At 38.0% G+C, this 24,331-nt stretch overlaps 1 protein-coding gene across 2 annotated transcripts in view; it reads right to left on the reverse strand.

Annotated features, from left to right (window-relative positions):
- The window catches only part of TMC7 (transmembrane channel like 7), a 184,928-nt gene that overhangs the window by 60,755 nt on the left and 99,842 nt on the right, over positions 1-24,331 (reverse strand). The window contains exons 8-11 of one of the 2 annotated variants that reach the window (XM_053694930.1): positions 15,799-15,972; positions 13,607-13,764; positions 8,735-8,852; positions 5,650-5,747 (exon numbers count right to left, since the gene is read on the reverse strand). In XM_053694930.1, the coding sequence (XP_053550905.1) occupies positions 5,650-5,747; positions 8,735-8,852; positions 13,607-13,764; positions 15,799-15,972 (548 nt within the window). The remainder of the gene's footprint in view (positions 1-5,649; positions 5,748-8,734; positions 8,853-13,606; positions 13,765-15,798; positions 15,973-24,331) is intronic. The other variant, XM_053694931.1, reaches the window with a different exon arrangement.

The following is a 24,331-nucleotide window of genomic DNA, read 5'->3' on the forward strand; positions in this document are numbered from 1 at the left end:
GATGTATGCCACAGTTGTGACATTGTCTGTCTGAAAACAAATGAACGATTCTCTCTTTAGAAGAGGCCGAAACTGAAGAGCTCTGAAAATTGCACGGAGTTCCAAAATATTGATCGGTAATCTCACCTCCTGAGATTCCCAAACCCCTTGTGCTGTCAGAGACCCCCACACAGCTCCCCAACCTGTAAGACTTGCATCTGTTGAAATTACAGTCCAGGTCGGAAGAACAAAAGAAGCCCCCTGAACTAAACGATGGTGATCTGTCCACAACGTCAGAGAGTGTCGTACAATCGGTTTTAAAGATATTAATTGAGATATCTTTGTGTAATCCCTGCACCACTGGTTCAGCATACAGAGCTGAAGAGGTCGCATGTGAAAACGAGCAAAGGGGATCGCGTCCGATACAGCAGTCATAAGACCTAGAATATCCATGCATAAGGCTACCGAAGGGAATGATTGAGACTGAAGGTTTCGACAAGCTGATATCAATTTTAGACGTCTCTTGTCTGTCAAAGATAGAGTCATGGACACTGAATCTATCTGGAAACCTAAAAAGGTTACCTGTGTCTGAGGAATCAATGAACTTTTTGGTAAATTGATCCTCCAACCATGATGTTGAAGAAACAACACAAGTCGATTCGTGTGAGATTCTGCTAAATGTGAAGACTGAGCAAGTACCAAGATATCGTCCAAATAAGGAAATACCACAATACCCTGTTCTCTTATTACAGACAGAAGGGCACCGAGAACCTTTGTAAAAATTCTTGGAGCTGTAGCTAGGCCAAACGGCAGAGCCATAAACTGGTAATGCTTGTCTAGGAAAGAGAATCTCAGAAACTGATAGTGATCTGGATGAATCGGAATATGCAGATATGCATCCTGTAAATCTATTGTAGACATATAATGCCCTTGCTGAACAAAAGGCAGGATAGTCCTTATAGTTACCATTTTGAATGTTGGTATCCTTACATAACGATTCAATATTTTTAGATCCAGAACTGGTCTGAAGGAATTCTCCTTCTTTGGTAGAATGAAGAGATTTGAATAAAACCCCAGTCCCTGTTCCAGAACTGGAACTGGCATAATTACTCCAGCCAACTCTAGATCTGAAACACATTTCAGAAATGCTTGAGCCTTCGCTGGGTTTACTGGGACACGGGAAAGAAAAAATCTCTTTGCAGGAGGCCTTATCTTGAAGCCAATTCTGTACCCTTCTGAAACAATGTTCTGAATCCAAAGATTGTGAACGGAATTGATCCAAATTTCTTTGAAAAAACGTAATCTGCCCCCTACCAGCTGAGCTGGAATGAGGGCCGCACCTTCATGTGGACTTAGGAGCAGGCTTTGATTTTCTAAAAGGCTTGGATTTATTCCAGACTGGAGATGGTTTCCAAACTGATACCGCTCCTGAGGATGAAGGATCAGGCTTTTGTTCCTTGTTGTGACGAAAGGAACGAAAACGATTATTAGACCTAAATTTACCTTTGGATTTTATATCCTGTGGTAAAAAAGTTCCTTTCCCTCCAGTAACAGTTGAGATAATAGAATCCAACTGAGAACCAAACAATTTATTACCCTGGAAAGAAAGGGAAAGCAGAGTAGACTTAGAAGACATATCAGCATTCCAAGTTTTAAGCCATAAAGTTCTTCTAGCTAAAATAGCTAGAGACATATACCTGACATCAACTCTAATGATATCAAAGATGGCATCACAAATAAAATTATTAGCATGTTGAAGAAGAATAATAATGCTATGAGAATTATGATCTGTTACTTGTTGCGCTAAAGCTTCTAACCAAAAAGTTGAAGCTGCAGCAACATCCGCTAAAGATATAGCAGGTCTAAGAAGATTACCTGAACACAAGTAAGCTTTTCTTAGAAAGGATTCAATTTTCCTATCTAAAGGATCCTTAAAGGAAGTACCATCTGCCGTAGGAATAGTAGTACGCTTAGCAAGAGTAGAGACAGCCCCATCAACCTTAGGGATTTTGTCCCAAAACTCTAATCTGTCAGATGGCACAGGATAGAATTGCTTAAAACGTTTAGAAGGAGTAAATGAATTACCCAAATTATCCCATTCCCTGGAAATTACTTCAGAAATAGCACCAGGGACAGGAAAACTTCTGGAATAACTACAGGAGATTTAAAGACCTTGTCTAAACGTTTAGATTTAGTATCAAGAGGACCAGAATCCTCAATTTCTAATGCAATTAGGACTTCTTTAAGTAAAGAACGAATAAATTCCATTTTAAATAAATATGAAGATTTATCAGCATCAACCTCTGAGACAGAATCCTCTGAACCAGAAGAACCATTATCAGAATCAGAATGATGATGTTCATTTAAAAATTCATCTGAAAAATTAGAAGTTTTAAAAGACTTTTTACGTTTACTAGAAGGAGGAATAACAGACATAGCCTTAATGGATTTAGAAACAAAATCTCTTATGTTATCCGGAACACTCTGAGTATTAGATGTTGACGGAACAGCAACAGGTAATGTAACAGTACTAAAGGAAATATTATCTGCATTAACAAGTTTGTCATGACAAACAGTACAAACAACAGCTGGAGGAACAGATACCATAAGTTTACAGCAGATACACTTAGCTTTGGTAGCTCCAGCACCAGGCAGCGATTTTCCAGAAGTATCTTCTGACTCAGTTTCAACGTGGGACATCTTGCAATATGTAATAGAAAAAACAACATATAAAGCAAAATTGATCAAATTCCTTAAATGACAGTTTCAGGAATGGGAACAAATGCCAGTGAACAAGCTTCTAGCAACCAGAAGCAATAAATAATGAGACTTAAATAATGTGGAGACAATAGTGACGCCCATATTTTTTTAGCGCCAAAAATGACGCCCACATTATTTGGCGCCTAAATGCTTTTGGGGCCAAAAATGACGCCACATCCGGAACACCGACACTTTTGGCGCTAAAGAACGTAAAAAATGATGCAACTTCCGGCGACACATATGACGCCGGAAACAGAAAAAAAAATTTGCGCCAAAAAAGCCCGTGCCAAGAATGACGCAATAAAATGAAGCATTTTCAGCCCCCGCGAGCCTAACAGCCCACAGGGAAAAAGTCAAATTTTAAGGTAAGAAAAAAATTGATTTATTCATATGCATTATCCCAAATATGAAACTGACTGTCTGAAATAAGGAATGTTGAACATCCTGAGTCAAGGCAAATAAATTTTTGAATACATATATTTAGAACTTTATAAAAAAGTGCCCAACCATAGCTTAGAGTGTCACAGAAAATAAGACTTACTTACCCCAGGACACTCATCTACATGTTGTAGAAAGCCAAACCAGTACTGAAACGAAAATCAGCAGAGGTAATGGTATATATATATATAAGAGTATATCGTCGATCTGAAAAGGGAGGTAAGAGATGAATCTCTATGACCGATAACAGAGAACCTATGAAATAGACCCCGTAGAAGGAGATCATTGAATTCAAATAGGCAATACTCTCCTCACATCCCTCTGACATTCACTGCACGCTGAGAGGAAAACCGGGCTCCAACCTGCTGCGGAGCGCATATCAACGTAGAATCTAGCACAAACTTACTTCACCACCTCCATAGGAGGCAAAGTTTGTAAAACTGATTTGTGGGTGTGGTGAGGGGTGTATTTATAGGCATTTTGAGGTTTGGGAAACTTTGCCCCTCCTGGTAGGAATGTATATCCCATACGTCACTAGCTCATGGACTCTTGCTAATTACATGAAAGAAATAAGTATAACGTTTTAATGTCTATGAAACAATGGGAGCTGCCATGTTGTAACTTAGGTTACCTTCTCTGCTGTGGCCAATTAGAAACAGTTATAAATAGGTCACTAGAGTGTGCAGCCAATGGCTGTGTGGAATAAAACAGTGTTCTGCACTTCCATTTCTAACAGGAACTGAAAAGCTCACAATTTCAGAAAGGAATTACAGGAAAGGGGGACAAAATAAAGTATATTGCAAAAGTTTTTTTATTTATACAATTTATAATTTTATATTACCATCTCAAAGTGTTTAATGTCTCTTGAACAGCATTTAGGGCAGCCATTTGTGTGGAAAAAAATAGTTTTGTAATGTTCAATATGTTCTGGCTTAGAGAATCTCAGTGTTTAACACCCTACTAACATTTTACAAAAATCTTAATGGCACTGGTCACTTTCTAAAGAAGCAGAAGCAGCAGCTTTAAAGGGGCATTAAGCACTAAATACATTTTATAAACACAGTATTGTGGTTATTCCCCACCTTCCTGTATTCATGGGTCTCGCCATGTTAGGACCAGTGCTGATGTATTTGTACATGTTCAGTAACCTGCAGTGCAAACCATGTTCCAAAAAAGGTTACACACATAATTAGAGGGAGGTACTGTATATGAAATGTATTAAGGGCTACATTACAAGTGGATCGCTAATTTCTTGCGTGCCCGCCAACGGGCAAATTTTTCTGTTTGTGGGCGCTGATAAATGACCAGCCATTACAATAGGTCAGACCTCTTGATAATTTTCCAAATGTCCCCTAATTACCACTAAATTCAGTGTAGTAATCTTTATTAAAAAATAAAAATAGTAGCATCTTTATTTTTTTAAAGCAGTTATAAGGGGCTAAAATTGGCAGGTGTGGGGTGTTAGCAAAAAAACGATACTGAAAAGTGCATTTACATTGCAGTCTATAGGGACTGTGTGTTGCATATAAATATATATGTATATGCTTATAAACACTCTTTCACACAAAAACTTTGGATCCTAAGTACTGTAGTCATAACCTTCTAACAATGTTCATAGTATATAGGGAACATCAAGCCAAAGGGTAGAGGGTACAATTTCTGTTTAATGTACAGTCAATGTTATCACTCAGTGCTCAGTCGGATAGTACCGCAATAGTCTTATTGCCCACTAGCTCAAAGGCCACTCTTACCGGACTTCCGTGAGGCTGATGGTGCGCGGGTATATGATACTACCTCTCCAAGTGCCCTCCTCTCTTCACCGGCGTGGCCCAGCGTCCTCGTGGAACATCCGCAAACACCTGACGTCACCAGGCTATGAATACGGCGCACTGCCGAAACGCGTAAGCCATCAGTGCCACACCGCTACTTATATGTGCAAGTTGTTGCCATCTCATTAGTTTTTAAAGATTTGAAGAATAAAATTCTGTTTTTATAGGAAACCGTGGAAGTCTCTCTTTGTTCCATATGCTTATAAACATAAATATTTATGTGTTCATTTGTGTATGTACACATATTAAGACAAATATATATTCAAAATTGCTGGCCATCGCTGCGTGACTTACCTCCTTTGCTGCGCTAGTTCTCATGCCATGTTTCACGGCAAGAGAATGAGGCTCACTTGGAGCCTATGGAAGTGCGATCTCGTGAGCGCAATGCTTCCGTGCAATGCGAACACGAGGTCACGTTCACATTGCACCTCACTTGAAATACCAGCGCACATTTCCGTGCGCTGGTTTTACTAAGTTGAGCACAATTATTGCTTTTGCGGAAGAGATATTTTGTGCTCCTCTTGTATTCTAGCCCTTAGTGCTTAATGTACCTTTAATTCATGGAAAAGTAATAACTTATCACGCTCGTTAATAAACACAATAGTTATAGCCCTCAGCAGAATAATAAATGTAGCAGACTTACTTTCTAGGAAATTCCACAAATAGGGTTACTGCTGAAATGATCAAGAAGTCAAAAATCATCAACTTATACATTTCCTGTCCAACTCGAGATTCCCAACACTGTAAAAACAAAAGTATAAATGATCCAATATGGTATCATCTCAAATGCACTTATTTTTGTACTTTTCAAACAAATCTGTCTTTAAATACACTTTTCGAGACCAACATTTTTAGAAACCTAGAATTTTTCACATTAATTACAATGTGGGATTAAAGGGACACACTCTTACCATTTTTTTACCTCTATCTGAATCAAGAAAGTCCGAAGTCATTAAGATTTTATTTATATACACTGGCTCCATGATCAGAGACATATACAGTACATTACAATTTTTATTTACTTCTATTATTGAATTTGCTTCATTATCATGGTATTCTTTGTTGAAGAGATCTCTAAATAGTGTGCACGTGTGGAGCACTGCATGACAGGAAATAGTGCTGCCATCTAGTGCTCCTGCTAATGTATAACATTATTGCAAAACTGCTGCCATATAGTGCACGCTCCTGAACTTACTTCCTGCTTTTCAACAAAAAAAAAAACAACAACAAGAAAACAAGATAATATGATAATAGAAGTAAATTGGAAAATTGTTAAAAATGGTATGTTCTATCTGAATTATGAATGAAAAATGTGGGGTTTTATGTCCCTTTAAACCAAATCTTTGAGAGTTTCAAGAAACTTTATTCAGCATTGTGTATGAGTTGTCCCAGTGTATTATTGTGCCATTTTGGGAAGTCTCTTTCTGTGCCTCCTTATTTCCCAGATTTTCCAGAGGAACCTGGACCTGATCAAATCGTAACTCAGAGACATGCAAAGCAAATCCTAGACCACTACCCTCTGCCCCGGACTGTCCCAACACTATCCTAGTACACCTGTATCACTTGGCCTTACTCCCAGACAAAGCAGATCAGCAGAGGCAACACTGATAAATAGTGGAAACAACGGTATGTAGAGATCCAAGTGTCTGCTTGACGCAACTGCTTAGGGGAGGCCTCCTGCTAAACTAGACCTACCTCATTTTGTGTAAAGATGAGGAAAAAAAGAAGAAATGTATCTGTGTAATGTAGGGTGACCATAAAGAGTGTCCTCAAGATAAGGAATAAGAGGAAGGTGTGAAGCCTGGGCATACAGAAGGGAGGTAAAAAAGTAAAAACAATATTGAAGTTGAAATTGAGACTCTCAGTGGGGAATAAAGTGTAGTAGAAAGAATAAAGCCAAATCAGTAGCTAAGTGAGGTTGTCCAGAACAAGACTAAAGATAAAAGGGAAAAAAATATTTATATTAGTGCTAAGCTAAATTCATGAAAGGGATTTGCCTGGCTGCACTCCTCAAGGAGTAATTGAGAGCCTTAAGTCTGATACATCTAGAGGTCCAAAAATCTGACTGCCAAAGTGAAGTTAGAGAAGCAAAGATAAATCACAGGAACTACAGATAAGAGATCTTAAAGCACGGAGAAACGAAATGAATCTCTAGGAGATTGTGGTGAGATCTGTAAACCAAGGCAGTTAAGGCCATAATGGGGCAACTGGAATTGAGTACTGGTCATTCTCCTTTCCCTTTTGCAGGAGTCTTGGTACTATGGTAAAAAAAAGGGAACATGTAGGCCAGGTAAAAGTTCTATCTACAAAGGCCACCAAGTGTGCATTGTACAAATCCTAGTAGAGCAAAATAATTGTGTTTAGAAGAATGATTATGCATCCATGAAATGAAAAATCCTGCAGCATGTCATTTATGTGTGTGTCAGCCACAAGAATGAGGCCTTAGAAGAAAATGTTGACCAGGTAAGGTGATACTGGGATCCCCAGTAACTGCAATGGAAGGGCCACAAGCTAAAAATGTTGCTGGCTGAAAGTGAAGAAGATAAACTTAGTCATTAGGATACAGTAAAACACATGGATATGCAGAGATGGAGACTTAAACCAAACACCATTCTTCTGCCCAGAGAGGGTAAGGTAAGCTGATACAACTTAAAGGCCCTGACAAGGATTTTAAACTATGAAACTTGCCAAGATTGATCATATACTGAGGATCCTGATGATATATAAATTGGCAGGCTGGAAGAGAATAAGCTTATCCTTAACATCTTATTTAGAGGAATAGCTTGAAAGACTATATTAATGGTGATGTGATCCTGAACCTTAGTTTGCTCTAAGTTTAGGTGAATGGCCTTAAGTAATCTCCTTATGTGGTCAGGTTTAAGGACAATCTATATAATCTGTAGGGCGATCTGATGAATTCCTTATGGATACGAAGGATTCTAAAGTAGAGTTTGAAGATTCCAATACCTCCTGAGAATGGTCATTTCAATAGTGTTTAACTTTAACTTTAACAATATTAATGGTGGATTTAGTGTTTTAAGGCTTGATTGGTCGAATTCTGATGAGTGGGACATACCCAGCTGTACAGGCGCAGAAAGGGAACCTAAAACCACCATATTCTGTAGGTTGGAGTTCACAATGGACAGGATAAGTGATATTAAAGATTGAGACTAAGAGAAATAAAATAATGGCATAAAATTATTTAACAGAGCTATCAAGTATTCTCGAACAGAACAAAAAGATTTAGCTATGTCCTTTAACTTCATTATAAATTATCTTTAATAGTGCTTTGCTGTATCCCTGTGTATTAGGGGAACAACATCCTAGCTTTCTTTTCTCCTTTGTTTTGCATTGGGTTTAAAGCAAAATAAAAAGCCACAATTGTGAAGCTGGAGAAGAGTAAAAACATGCTTGAACACACATGCTGCAGCATAAGAAGTAAAGTTTGTATTCTTCAGCCATTCATTCTAGAGGCTCTAAGTGAAGACGTGTTTTTCCTTTTCACCAACACACTTTTTTATAACGTCTTACTAGCTCTAAAGCCACTTCTGGTAAGAAACAAAAATTGTAAATGTGTAACTTTATTGTACTTTAAACAAGTCAATCACTGATATTATTAAGTATTTACTTCTATTTATTGGTATATATAAATTACTGTTATTATTAAGCAATTATTTCAATGTATTTAACATAAAGTAGATGTCTGAATGTAGAATAAATTATCTTACAGGGTATAATTTATGGTTGTATCCACATAAAGTGCAGGCCTGTGATCCACAGCTAGTGATCTGTGTCCAAAGAGAAATTAACAGCACTACAATGCTTGCCAGCCGGACAAACACGCACCTGCAGGAGAAAGTAAGAGTTTCAGTTTAATCGTTTGTATAACTTTATTACATGTGATGCAACAAGCACAATAAAGCAAAATTCCAATGTGCATTAAAAATCCAAAACCAGATTTATAAAGTACAAATTTTTTTTAAACTTCGCTCTAAAGTAGAACCATTTTGGTAATTGTAGGTAGATGGACTGACCACTGAAGTAAGTAGAAACACCAGACAGAATTCTGAGGGGAGGAGTTCCTATATATACACCCCTAGCCTTTCTGCGTGACTCAGCTCACACACAGCCAAGCAAGAGCCTATTTGGAGAGATAAAGGAGAAAGAGATATGACTGAGAAAGAACTCTGACAGGTATAGATGAAAGTCAATATATTGTGTGCCATACAGTGTGGGTCTTCATATGATTCTACTTTGAGAGTGACTTATCAAAGTATAAATGTATTTTTCTGACAATGCGGTGTAACCATATTAGTAATGATGGGCAAGTACCAAAGCTGAACAGTACCTGTAACGAACACCCCTTTATAGTTGATATATACCAGCGGTGTCATGTTATGAAGCTGGATATGAATATGACTGATACAAAAAAAGAGGTCCCCATGTCTTTAGAGACAGAAATGTCTATTATCCAAAACATCTACTCAACTAACAAGATTAGCACAGATGACCGTCTAGTCAATTCCCTGCCTTTGAAGTACCTGTGCCTTGTCAACTTCAATCTTAGGGAGACTCACCTAATTAGAGAGTGACAAATTCTCTGAGATAAATCTAGGAAATTGTTGTTCCACTGGCCCAGAATAGTAAATTAACCCAGTTTAATGGTTTTGAAAGATTGATCAGTCTCCAACACTGCTGATAAGGTTTTGTCAAGGAAATCATCTAGATAAGGAAACACAAACACCTGTGACCTGATCTATGCGAGGGGAGCTGCTAGAACCATAATAAAAATGACTAAAACAATTGCCAAAGTAAATGTAAAGGCCACATACTGGAAATTAAAATTTCCCACAGCAAAGAAAGGAGATTAGAATTGATTTGGATGTATTGGAACAGGAAGGTAAGCAGCCTTCAGTTCTAGATGGAGTTTAAACAGAACCAGTTCTAGGGCCCTACACAAATGCATCAGAAAGTGTGCATTCAAATAGACTGTGCACAACTTAATAATGAAAGTAAATAAGAAAGTCTCTTAAAACTGTTTGCTCTGAGTCAAGAAAGTTTCATTTTGACTTTAGTGTCTCTTTAAAACTAACAATGGCCAAAATGTTCTTAATTTGGCCATTGAAATGGTTGTAACAAAATCCCTGTACCTGGCTTTAACTGAGAACAGGACAGACAATCCTCTAAAGCCCAAAATGGCCTCTCTTCTACCTGATCTAAAGCAGCTTGAGAAAGAAAAAAACATTGGAGGAGGCCTAATAAATATATTGTTTGCTGCCCATTCCCAGTTGAGCACCTCTCTACAGTACTCTAAATGTGCTAATCAGCCTTCTAGACTTGGTCTCCATAAGGGTGATGGGGTAACAAGAAGTGGACTTCCTGCTCAATGTGCCTAGAGGGATATAGCCACACATCCACCGACAAGAGCCAAATAGTCCGAAACGTACATCTGGGGTTAGCGGTAAAATCCTATATTCAGAAGAGAATTGCCTGGTATTTAGGGGCTGGACTGTCCTTATGGTTAGGGTCAGACTGATATACTGCAGAAAATTTATCTTCTTTGAAAGGCACATTCTGGGGTAAAGGAAGCGGCACCCTGGGTGGGTATCATCCCACAGGGCAGGCAATGGTGTGCCGTGCATTCCCAGTTAAGCAACTCTTTCCAGTACTCGAAATCTATTTGTATCTCTGTGAAACTAGGATTGTCCACATTCCTGAAATGTTTCCTTCAAATAAATAAATAAATCTCATCCTCACTCATAAAAGGAGAGGTAAAGAGGAAAGGGCTTAGACGTCAGGCCTCTCTGGGCTTGCTTTGTGGGGCTTCTCCAGAAATGCCAAAATCATGGCTACTGGCACTAAAATTTGAGATAAAAGAATATCACAAAACACTGACGTAAATCATAAATGGAAAAAAAGGCTATATTAAAACCAATATCTTCTTCTAATAAATACAGCTCTTGGGAAAAAAAAGGAAATTCATCCTTACTATGTTCACTATTATATCTCAAGTGGAAAACTCCCTGTGGTTTTATATCCTTATTGCCACAAACTTTCCAGCCAGTATTTTACAAACACCATGAACCATCCACGCATTTAAAGAAGCATTTAGTGGCAATCTTCAGTGGTGGACAAGTGGCAATCTTCAGTAGTGAACCAAATACTTAGTTTAATATGAAATTTCAACCCATTTCTGCCTTTTTCCCCAAGATGCAGCAGCAGATTGTGGCACACAATAAATTGTACTTAAAGGGACACTGAACAATAAATACATTTCATGCACTTCCCTCCAATTATGTGTCCTGTCATGGTAGAACTTAGTTTACACTGTAGGTATCTGAAGGAGAGTTGCTGCACATGTGCAAACACGTCAGCACTGGAATGTAGTGAAAGCTAGATTTCAACATGGTGGCACCGATGACTAAAGGGAGGCGGTGAATAACCTCAATACTTTGCTTATAAAATGTATTTACTGTTTAATGTCCCTTTAAAGGGACATGATTCATGATACAGACAATGATTCAGACAGAGCATACAATTTTAAACAACTTTCCAATTTATTTATATTATCAAATTGTCCGTTTTCTTGTTATCCTTTTTGAAAAAGCAGGAAGGTAAATTAAGGAGTGTGCATGTGTCTGCAGCAATATATGGCAGCAGTTTTGCAACAATGTTATACCTTAGCAAGAGCACTAGATGGCAGCAGTTTTATAACAATGTTATACATTAGCAAGAGCACTAGATGGCAGCAGTTTTATAACAATGTTATGCATTAGCAAGAGCACTAGATGGCAGCAGTTTTATAATAATGTTATACATTAGCAAGAGCACTAGATGGCAGCAGTTTATAACAATGTTATACATTAGCAAGAGCACTAGATGGCAGCAGTTTGATAACAATGTTATACATTAGCAAGAGCACTAGATGGCAGCAGTTTTATAACAATGTTATACATTAACAAGAGCACTAGATGGCAGCGGTTTTATAACAATGTTATACATTAGCAAGAGCACTAGATGGCAGCAGTTTTATAACAATGTTATACATTAGCAAGAGCACTAGATGGCAGCAGTTTTATAACAATGTTATACATTAGCAAGAGCACTAGATGGCAGCAGTTTTATAACAATGTTATACATTAGCAAGAGCACTAGATGGCAGCAGTTTTATAACAATGTTATACATTAGCAAGAGCACTAGATGGCAGCAGTTTTATAACAATGTTATACATTAACAAGAGCACTAGATGGCAGCAGTTTTATAACAATGTTATACATTAGCAAGAGCACTAGATGGCAGCAGTTTTATAACAATGTTATACATTAGCAAGAGCACTAGATGGCAGCAGTTTTATAACAATGTTATACCTTAGCAAGAGCACTAGACGGCAGCACTAATTCCTGTCATGTATGCTCCAGACATGCTCATGCTACCAATCTAGATATCTCTTCAACAAAGAAGAACATCAGAACGAGGCAAATTTGATAACAGAAATAAATTGGAAACTTGTTTTAAATTGTGTTCTCTATTTGAATCATGAAAGAAAAAAAATTGGGTTTCAAGTCCCTTTAAGGCCAATCAAATATTAAATAGCACTTGTGCACATCTCAGAAATCATCTACACATCATGGGCATGCTTATATTGTGAATATTTTTCTCTGTTATTTATGCCTAATCTGTGTCTTTTACTCATACATGTGAAATATCTCTCACCCATATTTTTCATGCACATGAGTAGTAATTACCCCTTTTCACATTTTTACAGCATTGATTGCCACTGAATGCTGAAATGGCTTTTGTAAGTTACCATATATTTAAAGGGATACTAAACCCAATTTTTTTATTTCATGATTCAGGTAGAGCAGCAATATTACGCAACTTTCTAATTTACTCCTAGTATCAATTTTTCTTCGTTCTTTTTCCATCTTTATTTAAAAAGCAGGAATGTAAAGTTTGGGAACCGGACCATTTTTGGTTCAAAACCTGGGTTATGCTTGTTTATTGGTTAGCCAAATGTAGCTACCAATAAGCAAGCGCTATCCAAAGTGCTTAACCCCTAAAATGGGCCTGCTCCTAAGCTTTACATTACCTGCTTTTTTTTAATAAAGATAGCAAGAGAACAAAGAAAAAATGATAATAGGAGTAAAATAGAAAGTTGCTTAAAATTGCATGCTCTATCTGAATCATGAAACAACAAAAAAATGGGTTTAGTGTCCCTTTAACTGTACTTGAGAAAAACATTTTGGCTTATAGAAATATACAAGAAAAATACTTATACCCCAATTTAAAATGCTCAAATTATACTAGAATGTCTGTTTAAACTCTGGAATTAGCCAGATTACACTACGTACTACACAGTAGATGTTTAAATAAGGTAATTTACAATTGGATCTTGTTCGCAACAGCACAAAAACTAAGCAAACATACTCAAGTGTGCGTCCCTGGACTTCCCTAAAACAGCAAAATATTTAAAACAGTACTAACAAAAATACAGTTTTAAATGCTTACACATATTTATTCAGAATGTTTGCAATACAGTGTTTAATTGTGGATATACACTATGTATATAAATATATAAAACCTGGCTGGAAAGCTGTACCGTATCAGTGTAAGCTTGATCTCAAAAGCTGGGGAGTAGTCTTCATAACGTACTATGAATTCAAAGATGAGCGGTGTGATAAAGTTGGCCAGAGTAATGACTATAGATGGCAAATATTCCGTTACCAGGCTTGTGGAGTAAGGCACGTCCACGCCTCCCTGAAAAGACACGATATGATTATTTAAAGGGACAGTAAACACAGATTTTAAGACCAAATATTGAGTTATGTGCTGTAAAACAACTTTTATTTTGCGCTCTTTTCATGAAATTTAGCTTTAACCATCGTGAATTTTCTAAGTCTCAGACCTGGAAACTCGCACTGCAGGACTTTAAAATAATTTATTTCCCTAACTGGCTTCCCCAGATAACAACTACAGAACAATGCACTTTATGCTAACAATATGAACACGGCTAGACTGGTCTTCTGCAGAATCAAGCCCAAATTGACTACTCCAAATAAGGGGAGTGGCTACTGAAAAACTATTGCAGGAAACAAGATGTTAATTTGTTTTAAAAAGGTTTAGACTTGGCTCATGTTATTCTATAGCAACACAACAGAAATATTTCATAATAACAAAGTGTTTACTGTCCTTTTAAGTTTAAAGAATTACAAGTGACACTTCTAACAAGTTCATCACTAATCCCAATATACAGGTTTTTTTTTTACTTTGAACCCTCTGGCTCCAACAAAGGTCTAAAACTACTGTCTGTCAACTAACGATAGTCATGTATTGTATTAAAGGGACAGTCTAGTCAAAATTAAACTTACATTATTCAGATAGGGATTGCAATTTTAACCAACTTTCCAATTTACTTTTATCATCAAATTTGCTTGTTCTGTTGGTATTCTTTGTTGAAAGCTAAAACTAGGTAGGTTCAAATGCTAATTTCTAAGCCCTTGAAGGCCACGCCACCTCTTATCTTAGTGCATTTTGACAGTTTTTCCCAGCTAGACAGCGCTAGTTCAGGCAGTTAATCTAAATAACATTGTGCTCACTCCTGTGGAGTTATTAATGAGTAAACTCTGATTGGCTAAAATGTCTGTCAAAAGAATGAAATAAGGGGGCAATCAGAGGCTTAGATACAAGGTAATCACAGAGGTAAAAAGTGTATTAATATAACAGTGTTGGTTATACAAAACTGGGGAATGGGTAATATCTTTTTAAACACTAACAATTCTGGAATAGACTGTCGGTTTTTAACTATTTATTCTAGATTCAGCTATCCTAGACATATATAGAACAGTTTTTGTATCTGGAGAATTTGTTACATTTTTTTTTTAAATGTTAAAGAACAAAACCCCTCAAGATGATGCTCTGATTTTTTTGGAGCATATCATGTTTGCATTACTGAGCTGTGTTTAACCCTAACAAAGGCAAAGCCTTGCCTTTTCCAAGCAGAACACAGTTGGTGTGCCAATCATCAGTGGTGCGCCAATCATCAGTGGTGCGTAGTCACCAATCGCCATCACTGTTCATATTTGCAGTAACCAAATAGAACTTTACCTAGATATTTAACCCCTTAGCAGTGTCATTTTCGGAATGTAAGTAATTTTTTGCATTTGAATGTGCCTATAATGTATAAACTTAAAAGGGCATTAATCCCCACATTTTTATTTCATGATTCAGATAGAGAATACAATTTTAAACAACATTCCAATGTACTACTTTTAGCAATTTTGCTTCGTTCTCTTGGTATCCTTTATTGGAGAAGAAGCAAAGCATTACTGGGAGCTAGCTGAACACATCATTAAGACAATGACAACAAATATATATATGCGGCCACCAATTAGAAGCTAGCTCCCATCTCTTGAGCCTACCTAGGTATGCTTTTCAGAAAAGGATACAAAAAGAACAAAACAAATTTGATCATAGAAGTAAATTGAAAAATTGTTTAAAATGATATGTTCTATCTGAATCACATTGGGTTTTGTGTCCCTTTAAGATTCTATTGCACCAGTGCTAAACACCTTTTAGGGCAAGAGTATCCATTTGAAACCCATCTAATTTAAACACAGGAAAGTAAACTAAATCTCTTTTTCACAATACATACCCTGCAAGCTGTCAGGATGTTTATCCTGTATTGTATAGAATGGGAAGGAATTCCCCAAGGCTTGTTTTATATCCGGATATATTAAAACAACTGATATCAAGCTAAAGAAATCCAACTGGGTTTTGTATCTTGCCACTTACTATATTGCTATTTTCCTGTGAATAAACAGTAGCCCAGAAAATTCCATAAAAGCAGCTTCCCAAAATAGCGATTACAATTATATTTAAAAGGATCCGCACGCTGTAGATTGTGACTGCTTCTCCTCTGGTCCGTTTCGCTTTTCTTAAACGTATTTTTTCTTCTTCCAAGTCTGTCTGTAAGATAAAAGGTCAGCACATGCTCAGTGTATCATACTCAAAACATTTAGCAATATAGCAGCAGAAATGGCCTCTGAGAATGGCAATTAAATAAAAAGCTACTGTTAAAGGGACATTAAAGTCCATGAAACCTGCGCTTTCCACGGGAGGACGTAATGGAGGAGCTAATAATATCTGAATGAAGAAAAAATTTGTCTTGACAAATATCAAGCTAAAACATCAACTTTATATGGAATATGAAACAAAGTTTGTGTTTTAATAAAAGATCCGAGAGTGCCCTTCAATAAAGGAAAAAAAATTATAATAAAAATATATATATATGAAGGACTTCCGGTGGGCGGGACTTCTGGATGGAAGCAAGCTACAAGAGCTCTGCTACCATCGGCCAAATAAGTGGCCTTTTCAGGAATATTTAGAGTCCATCCAGACCCCCACAGCATATATCTTACTGGGAGACCCTGCTCTGGTCATCGCCAGTCGATACTTTCATTGTGTAGGGCGCTCCATCAGCCCTAGCCCCCGGTCGCAGCATAAGACTACGAAGGCCACCTGGCGCCGTGGCGTGTGCTCTGTTGCCACGTTGTAAATAGTTTTGTACCCGCATATTATCATCCTCCTCCCTGCAATGGAATCGTATATTGGTGAGGACACAGGAGCCAACAATTACATCCTTGCCGAAATAAAGGCCATGTTTTTGCCCAAGTTGGACAGACTACTATTGTCCTGCGCGGATCTATACACAATAGTGAGGACACCGGAACAATCTTCCCGCCTCAAGAAATTTGTACCTAGTCGGCATGGATCTACCTCACAGTCTTTGATAATAACTACTTCTATATCCCAGGCCGGGGGGACAGACAACAGCCTCACAACCTCAGTTCCCTCACATAGTGGGGAGGAGGTAACACCGAAGATTGAGATATCACCCGCACGCCTGAATCTGAGGCAGCATGTCATAGTACACGGGCTTTCTCTGGTTACTGCACTAGACGGGGGCCGTGGTGATAAAGTTGATGCGGTCACAGAGATACATCAGCCGGAGCAGATGGAGAAATCGCAGTGGCGACAGACATGGTCACAACTGTATGGCCCTTTCTCACCGGACAGTGAGTTACTGAACATACAAAACCCCTACTATAAATCACAAGAAAGAGTGGATAAAATCAACAGGGACACAGGGGATGCAGTGTCACTACAGAATATCGTGGCAACAGGCACTACACCTTTCCTGCAATATAACTCTGACACGCACTTGTGCGCTCAAAAGTTACCGGAGAAGGCATGTTGCCAAAGTCTACTACGGGGCAATGGATCATTCTGTGGAATAAGCCTGGAACATATGGAGGACATAATACTAGCCATCCACAGAATAAAGGGCATTGGTTGACTGACAAGATATATACCAATACGGGTCAATTCAGCTGCCCAAGTTACCCCTCTGAAAGATGACCCGTTATATAGTTCAAACTTTATATCTCAGGGCAGTGTTAGGAATATCCTCGAAGATGCCAGTACTACAGGGAAAACCCACAGCCCTAGTCCATAAAATACTTTTACTGCATCGCATTTATTTATGTCCTTAATTTGTAGCTTGTGTATGAGTTTTCCTTTTTCTTTCACAGAAACAACTGCAGTTCATGAACTGCTGCACACGAATCTGTTCCTGATAACACTACCTTGACAACACTGGGGCTGTAATTATCTAGCCAGCGAAACAGTTTTTCTTTCACAATGGCAGATAGCAATTTATGGCATTTTTGTACCTCCCTAGGATTCTTGCAGACTGCTGTGTCAAGTATAACGCTCGCTATAATATATCACTGATTTAGGAGTTACGGGGATGAACAAAATGACTGGTAATGCATCAATCCTGTGACCTTAGGAATATACACACTTTTAACTAGCATTGAGTTATGTGGCTTAGATAATATCCGTCTCCTCTTACTAAGAGCTCTGTGTTATTTCAGAAGGTCTCATATGTCTGCTAATTTATAGTTACTTTAAGGCAGCCCTACCGGCTCCACTTTCATTATATGCCAGCTAGGTATATCTTTATATACAGTTACTTATTCTATGTTAATGCACAACAAGTTAAAGATATGCTATGATATTCTCACATTGTTTAATATGCTTGACTTTTTATCTGATGTGTTTTTTTTTTTTGTTTTTTTTTTTGTACTTGAACAGGGGGATAGTAATTACAGCTGTCACATTAGGTTGCCTTAGATTATATGTTAGTGGAGACTAGTCTGTGACCATAGGTACCAGATAGCTAGATTAATGACTATTGCCTCTGCACTACCTAAGGTTATTTGAGATTCAATTTTGTATATAGAGTTAACTCTCTACTTCCTGGGCCCAGCACACTGGCTTTATGTCTTAACCCCTTCTCCCTCACAGTAGGTAGATGCCTGAGATGCAGATATTTGGTTTAGATGAAGGTTAAAGGGCCAATTATTAATTATTAACTATTGACTATTCTATTCCCCTGCGACAACAAGTATTCTGCTAGATTCTGTACCTGCATTGAGTATATTAGGATTAATTACTTTACATCAGACTCTCATTATCATTCAAAGCCACAGGCTCAATTTGTTTTAGGATTTGAAAATATGTACACAGCCGGCCATACATACTCAGTCCCAGAATCACCTTTCTATAAAACTGGCTATAATATATCATTTCATTTTGCTTGCCTTTTAGGGTTTATGTTTGTTTGTTTGTTTTTTGTTTGTTTTTTATGTTTTATAATTTGTAATATTTGTTTAGTTTAATTATAGTTAGTTTAGGTTAGTACATAAAATAATAAAATCCCAACATTGTGGTACATACTATTACCCTGGACTGTTATTCAGTCCGAGGAAAACTCCCGGCATCTTCATTACATTTGTGACTCTTATATTTTATATTTTTTTATATATCTGACAATGGACATGGTTACATTTTCTTGTTTCGTCAATTTCCTGCCTACGCTCTCATGTCATGCCCTGCGAGGTATGTTGTTGATACGTTGTATATTACTGTACCCTTTGTTGGCTATAAATAAAAGTTAAAAAAAAAAAAAATATATATATATATATATACGTTGATTGGAGTAGCCGTGTTAGTCCAGAGATTTAGATATCAAAATAACAAGAGTATTGCATTGAGCAATGATACTTTTTTTATTGGACTAACTATACATTTATAAGTTTACAAGCTTTCGGAAGAGTTCCTTCCTTTATCAAGTCTGAAGCAATACTGATCAGTTCGATTATATCTTAAAACACAGAATAGCTAAGAAGACAGAAAGTGCAGGGAGAGGAGGAGGTGTCGTACTGTCGTAAAAATCATGAGGGGGGCTTAGGTAACAGGCAGACAGTGTCCAGTGTAGGAGAACAGACAGGGGAAATATATAGCTTTACATAGAGCATATACTGACATAAAGTTATATAATCAACATTCTGTATATATATATATATATATATATATATATATATATATATATATATATAGAGACAAAAGATAAATGAACCAGTAGAAAGAATCCACTGAATCACTCCCAGGCGCTCACTGTCAAATAAAGCAATGCCACAAGGTATATACTCTATACCCAGCACCTCATAGAGGTATATATATTTTCAGTAGGTAGTATCCAGCTGCCAAAACCCAAAAAGAATAGAGGAGACCTATCACTCCTCAAAAAGGGACATAAAAAGAAAGGGGCAGGGTGGCGCAGACAGCTCAAACTAAAAATATATAATAAATAAATATATAAAATTTATACAGTTTATAGTAAAATATTATAGCAATGCATAGTTAAAAATAACATAAAATAAATAAATAATATAATGCAGTATGTTACAAATGTCCATAAGCAATATCAAAAATCCTAAACGATCAGAGGTAATCAGGAGCACATCAAATGTAGAGGATAGAGTCTTCAGGTTTTAATCCCCTATTAGATGTGCACTTACTTGAATGAACCTCAATCCCATGAGGTAAGAATGTAGCACTTTCAAAACAGAATGAGGCACTCCCTGTAGAAAAGATAGAATCATCCACTGGATCTCCCAGAATGCAGACTTCTGTATCTTGGAATATGGATAGTAGAATCCTCCAAAGGTCCTCGTGCTCTCTTTAGTAAGTAGTAAAGATGATTTCGTTCTGGCTTCTGAAATTTCTCAAAGGGTCACAGATAGTGGTGGTATTCACGGGCTAGTATGCCAAATACTCAGTTTGTTGTTTTTTGGCAACCTTGAGGAAATCCTGGGGTCTTATATAAACAGCAGTTTGGTAAGCTTTACACAGTCTTACCAAACTGCTGTTTATATAAGACCCCAGGATTTCCTCAAGGTTGCCAAAAAACAACAAACTGAGTATTTGGCATACTAGCCCGTGAATACCACCACTATCTGTGACCCTTTGAGAAATTTCAGAAGCCAGAACGAAATCATCTTTACTACTTACTAAAGAGAGCACGAGGACCTTTGGAGGATTCTACTATCCATATTCCAAGATACAGAAGTCTGCATTCTGGGAGATCCAGTGGATGATTCTATCTTTTCTACAGGGAGTGCCTCATTCTGTTTTGAAAGTGCTACATTCTTACCTCATGGGATTGAGGTTCATTCAAGTAAGTGCACATCTAATAGGGGATTAAAACCTGAAGACTCTATCCTCTACATTTGATGTGCTCCTGATTACCTCTGATCGTTTAGGATTTTTGATATTGCTTATGGACATTTGTAACATACTGCATTATATTATTTATTTATTTTATGTTATTTTTAACTATGCATTGCTATAATATTTTACTATAAACTGTATAAATTTTATATATTTATTTATTATATATTTTTAGTTTGAGCTGTCTGCGCCACCCTGCCCCTTTCTTTTTATATATATATATATATATATATATATAGTCCAGATAGAGGACAGCACAATCTTACGCCAATTCGACTGCCAAGGTGCACTGCAAGCCAATTCGTATCCTCTCCAAGAACACAGGCACTCACTGGTCTTTATAAAAGATAATCCTTTATTCAATCCATTAAAACGATAATAATACCATGACGTTTCGGCACAACATTGTGCCTTTATCAAATGTATCAAAAATATTAAAAGCTTCATACCAAACTTACCCCAAATCACCACTTAAATACTGCTGGAGTATGGCACCTGCCGTCAACTCATCGTGTGTAAAGTCGGCGTCTGACGTCATCAGGGAGCGCTAAGCTGTGCGCCCTGTGAGATCGTGATGCCGATGTTGTCATAGCAACATATAAACTATACACGGTTACCCGGCGGCAATGCAATAAACCAACAGCTATATTTGCTAATCGAGTGTGTCGCCGATTACATGTGTTAGCGGAAATCCCCATACATATAGCAATGGAACAAAATACAGCTGATCACCAAACTATTGGATACTGAACAATATCTGTGTCGGCGCAACACTCCCAGCAAATATTACTAAAAACAATGTGCATAAAAAATGTGTTGAAATATATTAAAAAAGGTGCATCTAAATAACATTGTATCTATATCATAGTAAGTCAAAAAATATCACAATAGCTTTTAGTGTCATAGAGACGAAAAACTACCTAAATCTACATGTAGTATGTACTATTAGCTGACAGTCATGCCCACTAGTATTATGGTAGAAACATAGGAACAATATGTGAGATATAATTATATGTCCATTTACTGAAACCCATATGCTACATCAGATTAGATCTGTGTACTCATATTATGTGACCAGGACAGGATTTATCTAGTAGAAGGGACTAAAGTCTAGCGATGTATTGAGGCCATATGGAGCGATGGTATTTAACCTGTAGATCCACTTGGTTTCACATTGTAGTAACAGGTTCCCCCTGTCACCTCCCCTTGGGAGTGGGGGTATATGATCTATAAGCATTGTGCGTAAACTGGAAACCGCATGCTTATGTTGGATGCAATGCCTGGCTACTGGTTGTTCTGATTCTCCAGTACGTAGGGCCTCACGTATTGCACACCGGTGATTTGCCATACGTTCGCGGAAGGTTGTTACTGTTTTGCCGATATATACCCTGGAACATGGGCAAATGATCATGTATATTACATATATGCTGGTGCAGGTGAGGCGATGTCTGATGTCAAATCTTCTGTTGTTATGAGGATGTTGGAACGAGTTGCCCCTAAGCATACCATTGCAGGTCACACATCCATAGCAGGGAAAACAGCCCATTTTCGTGGGTTTAAGCCAAGTATCCTTCTTGTAGTTCTTTATTGGATCTGACTTAACCAATATATCCCTTAGATTATTTGCTCTACGGTATGCTATTCTGGGGGCGGTCACCATCCCAAAAGGTAGTGTGGGATCACTGCCTACCACAGGCCAATGTTTCCGAACCGCATCAGCAAGGTGTCTCGAATCAGATGTGTATGTAGTTACCATATTGATCCGATTAGGGTCTGATTTAATTGTCCCTTGTTTATTTTCCAGATTAGTGGGATTCATAAGATCATTACGTGCCTTCTTGACCATATCCCTGGTGTAGCCTCTCTCCACTAGTTTCATGTCCATTTCCTCCAGTTGTTGGTGTAGCATAGGCGTCTCGCTATTGTTCCTAATGACACGAGTGAGTTGGGAGGTGACAATCCCTTTCTTTTGATGCAGAGGGTGAAAACTCCTTGCATCCAACAAGGAATTGCGGTCAGTAGGCTTGGTATAAAGGGAAGTACCAAACCGAGTGATACCCTCTGCATCAACTTTAAAGATGTTAAGATCCAAAAAGTGTACAGATACTGTACTGTAATCCAACTTAAACCTAATAGGACAAGCCATGGTATTCAAATGTGACACCCACTCAAGTAATGCTGGCTCACCACCTCTCCACACCAAGAACACATCGTCGATGTAGCGTGTGTAATACATGATGTTGCTGTTATCATGTGGCCGCATCAAAGTGCGTTCATACCACGCCATGTAGAGATTAGCATAAGTGGGTGCCACATTTGAACCCATGGCTGTACCTGAAATTTGCAGAAAATATTCATTTTCGAATTTAAAATAATTCATCTCAAGGCAATGTTTTAACATTTCACAAAGGAACTCTATGGGTGGACCATTGTATAGCTCATTGCCCGTCACCATGGACCTGACAGCCTCCACACCCTCAAGATGAGGTATAACTGTGTAAAGGCTGTCCACGTCCATGGTGACAAGCATATCGTCAACATTTAGACCAACATATTCCTTTAGAACACAAATCATCTCTGGGGAGTCCTTAAGGTAAGAATCAGTGTGTTTAACAACCTGCTGGAGGTGCGAGTCAATATATATGGCCAAACTGGACAGAATAGAACCCCTGGCAGACACAATCGGTCTGCCAGGTGGATTAAGCAAGGTTTTGTGTACCTTTGGCAATAGATATAGCACCGGAACCTTTGGATAATCCGTAATGAGAAATGACTGCTCCTGTTCACTGAGTATGCCAGCCTCAAAACCCTCCTGTAGAAATCTGTCAATGACCCTTTTATAGGCTGATGTGGGGTTACCAGATAGTTTCTTGTACGTTTGGTTATCCCTCAGCTGTCTAAGTGCCTCTTTCCTGTATTCTGTGTAGTCTAGAATGACAACAGATCCTCCCTTATCCGCAGGGCGGATAATGATGGATGTGTCATTCTTCAAGTCAGTAAGTGCTTGGGCCTCGGCCTTACTCAAGTTAGAATATATCTTTTTTTGAGGTATTTGTTTGATGTCATGGCTGAGAGCTCTTGTATACCCTCTAATAGAATTATGTGTGTTTGCAGGTTCAAAAGTAGATTTTTTCTTGAATGGGGTAGGGACATATGTGTCATTTCTGAAGTGATCTCTTAATTTTAACTGTCTCTGTAATTTATGTATATCTACCAGCATATCAAAAGAATCAGTTTTGGGAGTCGGTATGAATGATAGCCCCCGATTCAACAGGGATGTTTCCGCTTCATTCAATTGTCTATTGCTAAGATTAAATATAATGTCTACTTTTTCTTTGCTAATTGTTTTTTTGTGGCCCCCCCCTTCTGATTTTTCTTCCCTCACCTCTCTTTTTGTGTTGGGAATGGTGGGTGGTTTCGCTGCCGAGCGTGTCCCCACTCCTAAAAAAGTGGAATTGGGATGTTGGCTATCATTAGTGTTACTCTGGTTAGAGGTAATACCCTCCGTACCTGAGGAATCTCCCCCACTACTGTCAACTATGCTTAGTGTGTTTCTAGGGCGCAGATTGCGTCGCCGTCTATTTTGTGTAGTGTCATCCTTGCCATGTAACCACTTGTATACACGCTTTTCCCTGTAATCAATTTCAACACTGTTAAGTTTCTTATTTTTAAAGGCAATAAGGTCACT

Source organism: Bombina bombina, chromosome 11, assembly GCF_027579735.1.
Source record: "Bombina bombina isolate aBomBom1 chromosome 11, aBomBom1.pri, whole genome shotgun sequence".
In the NCBI taxonomy this organism is placed as follows: Eukaryota; Metazoa; Chordata; class Amphibia; order Anura; family Bombinatoridae; genus Bombina; species Bombina bombina.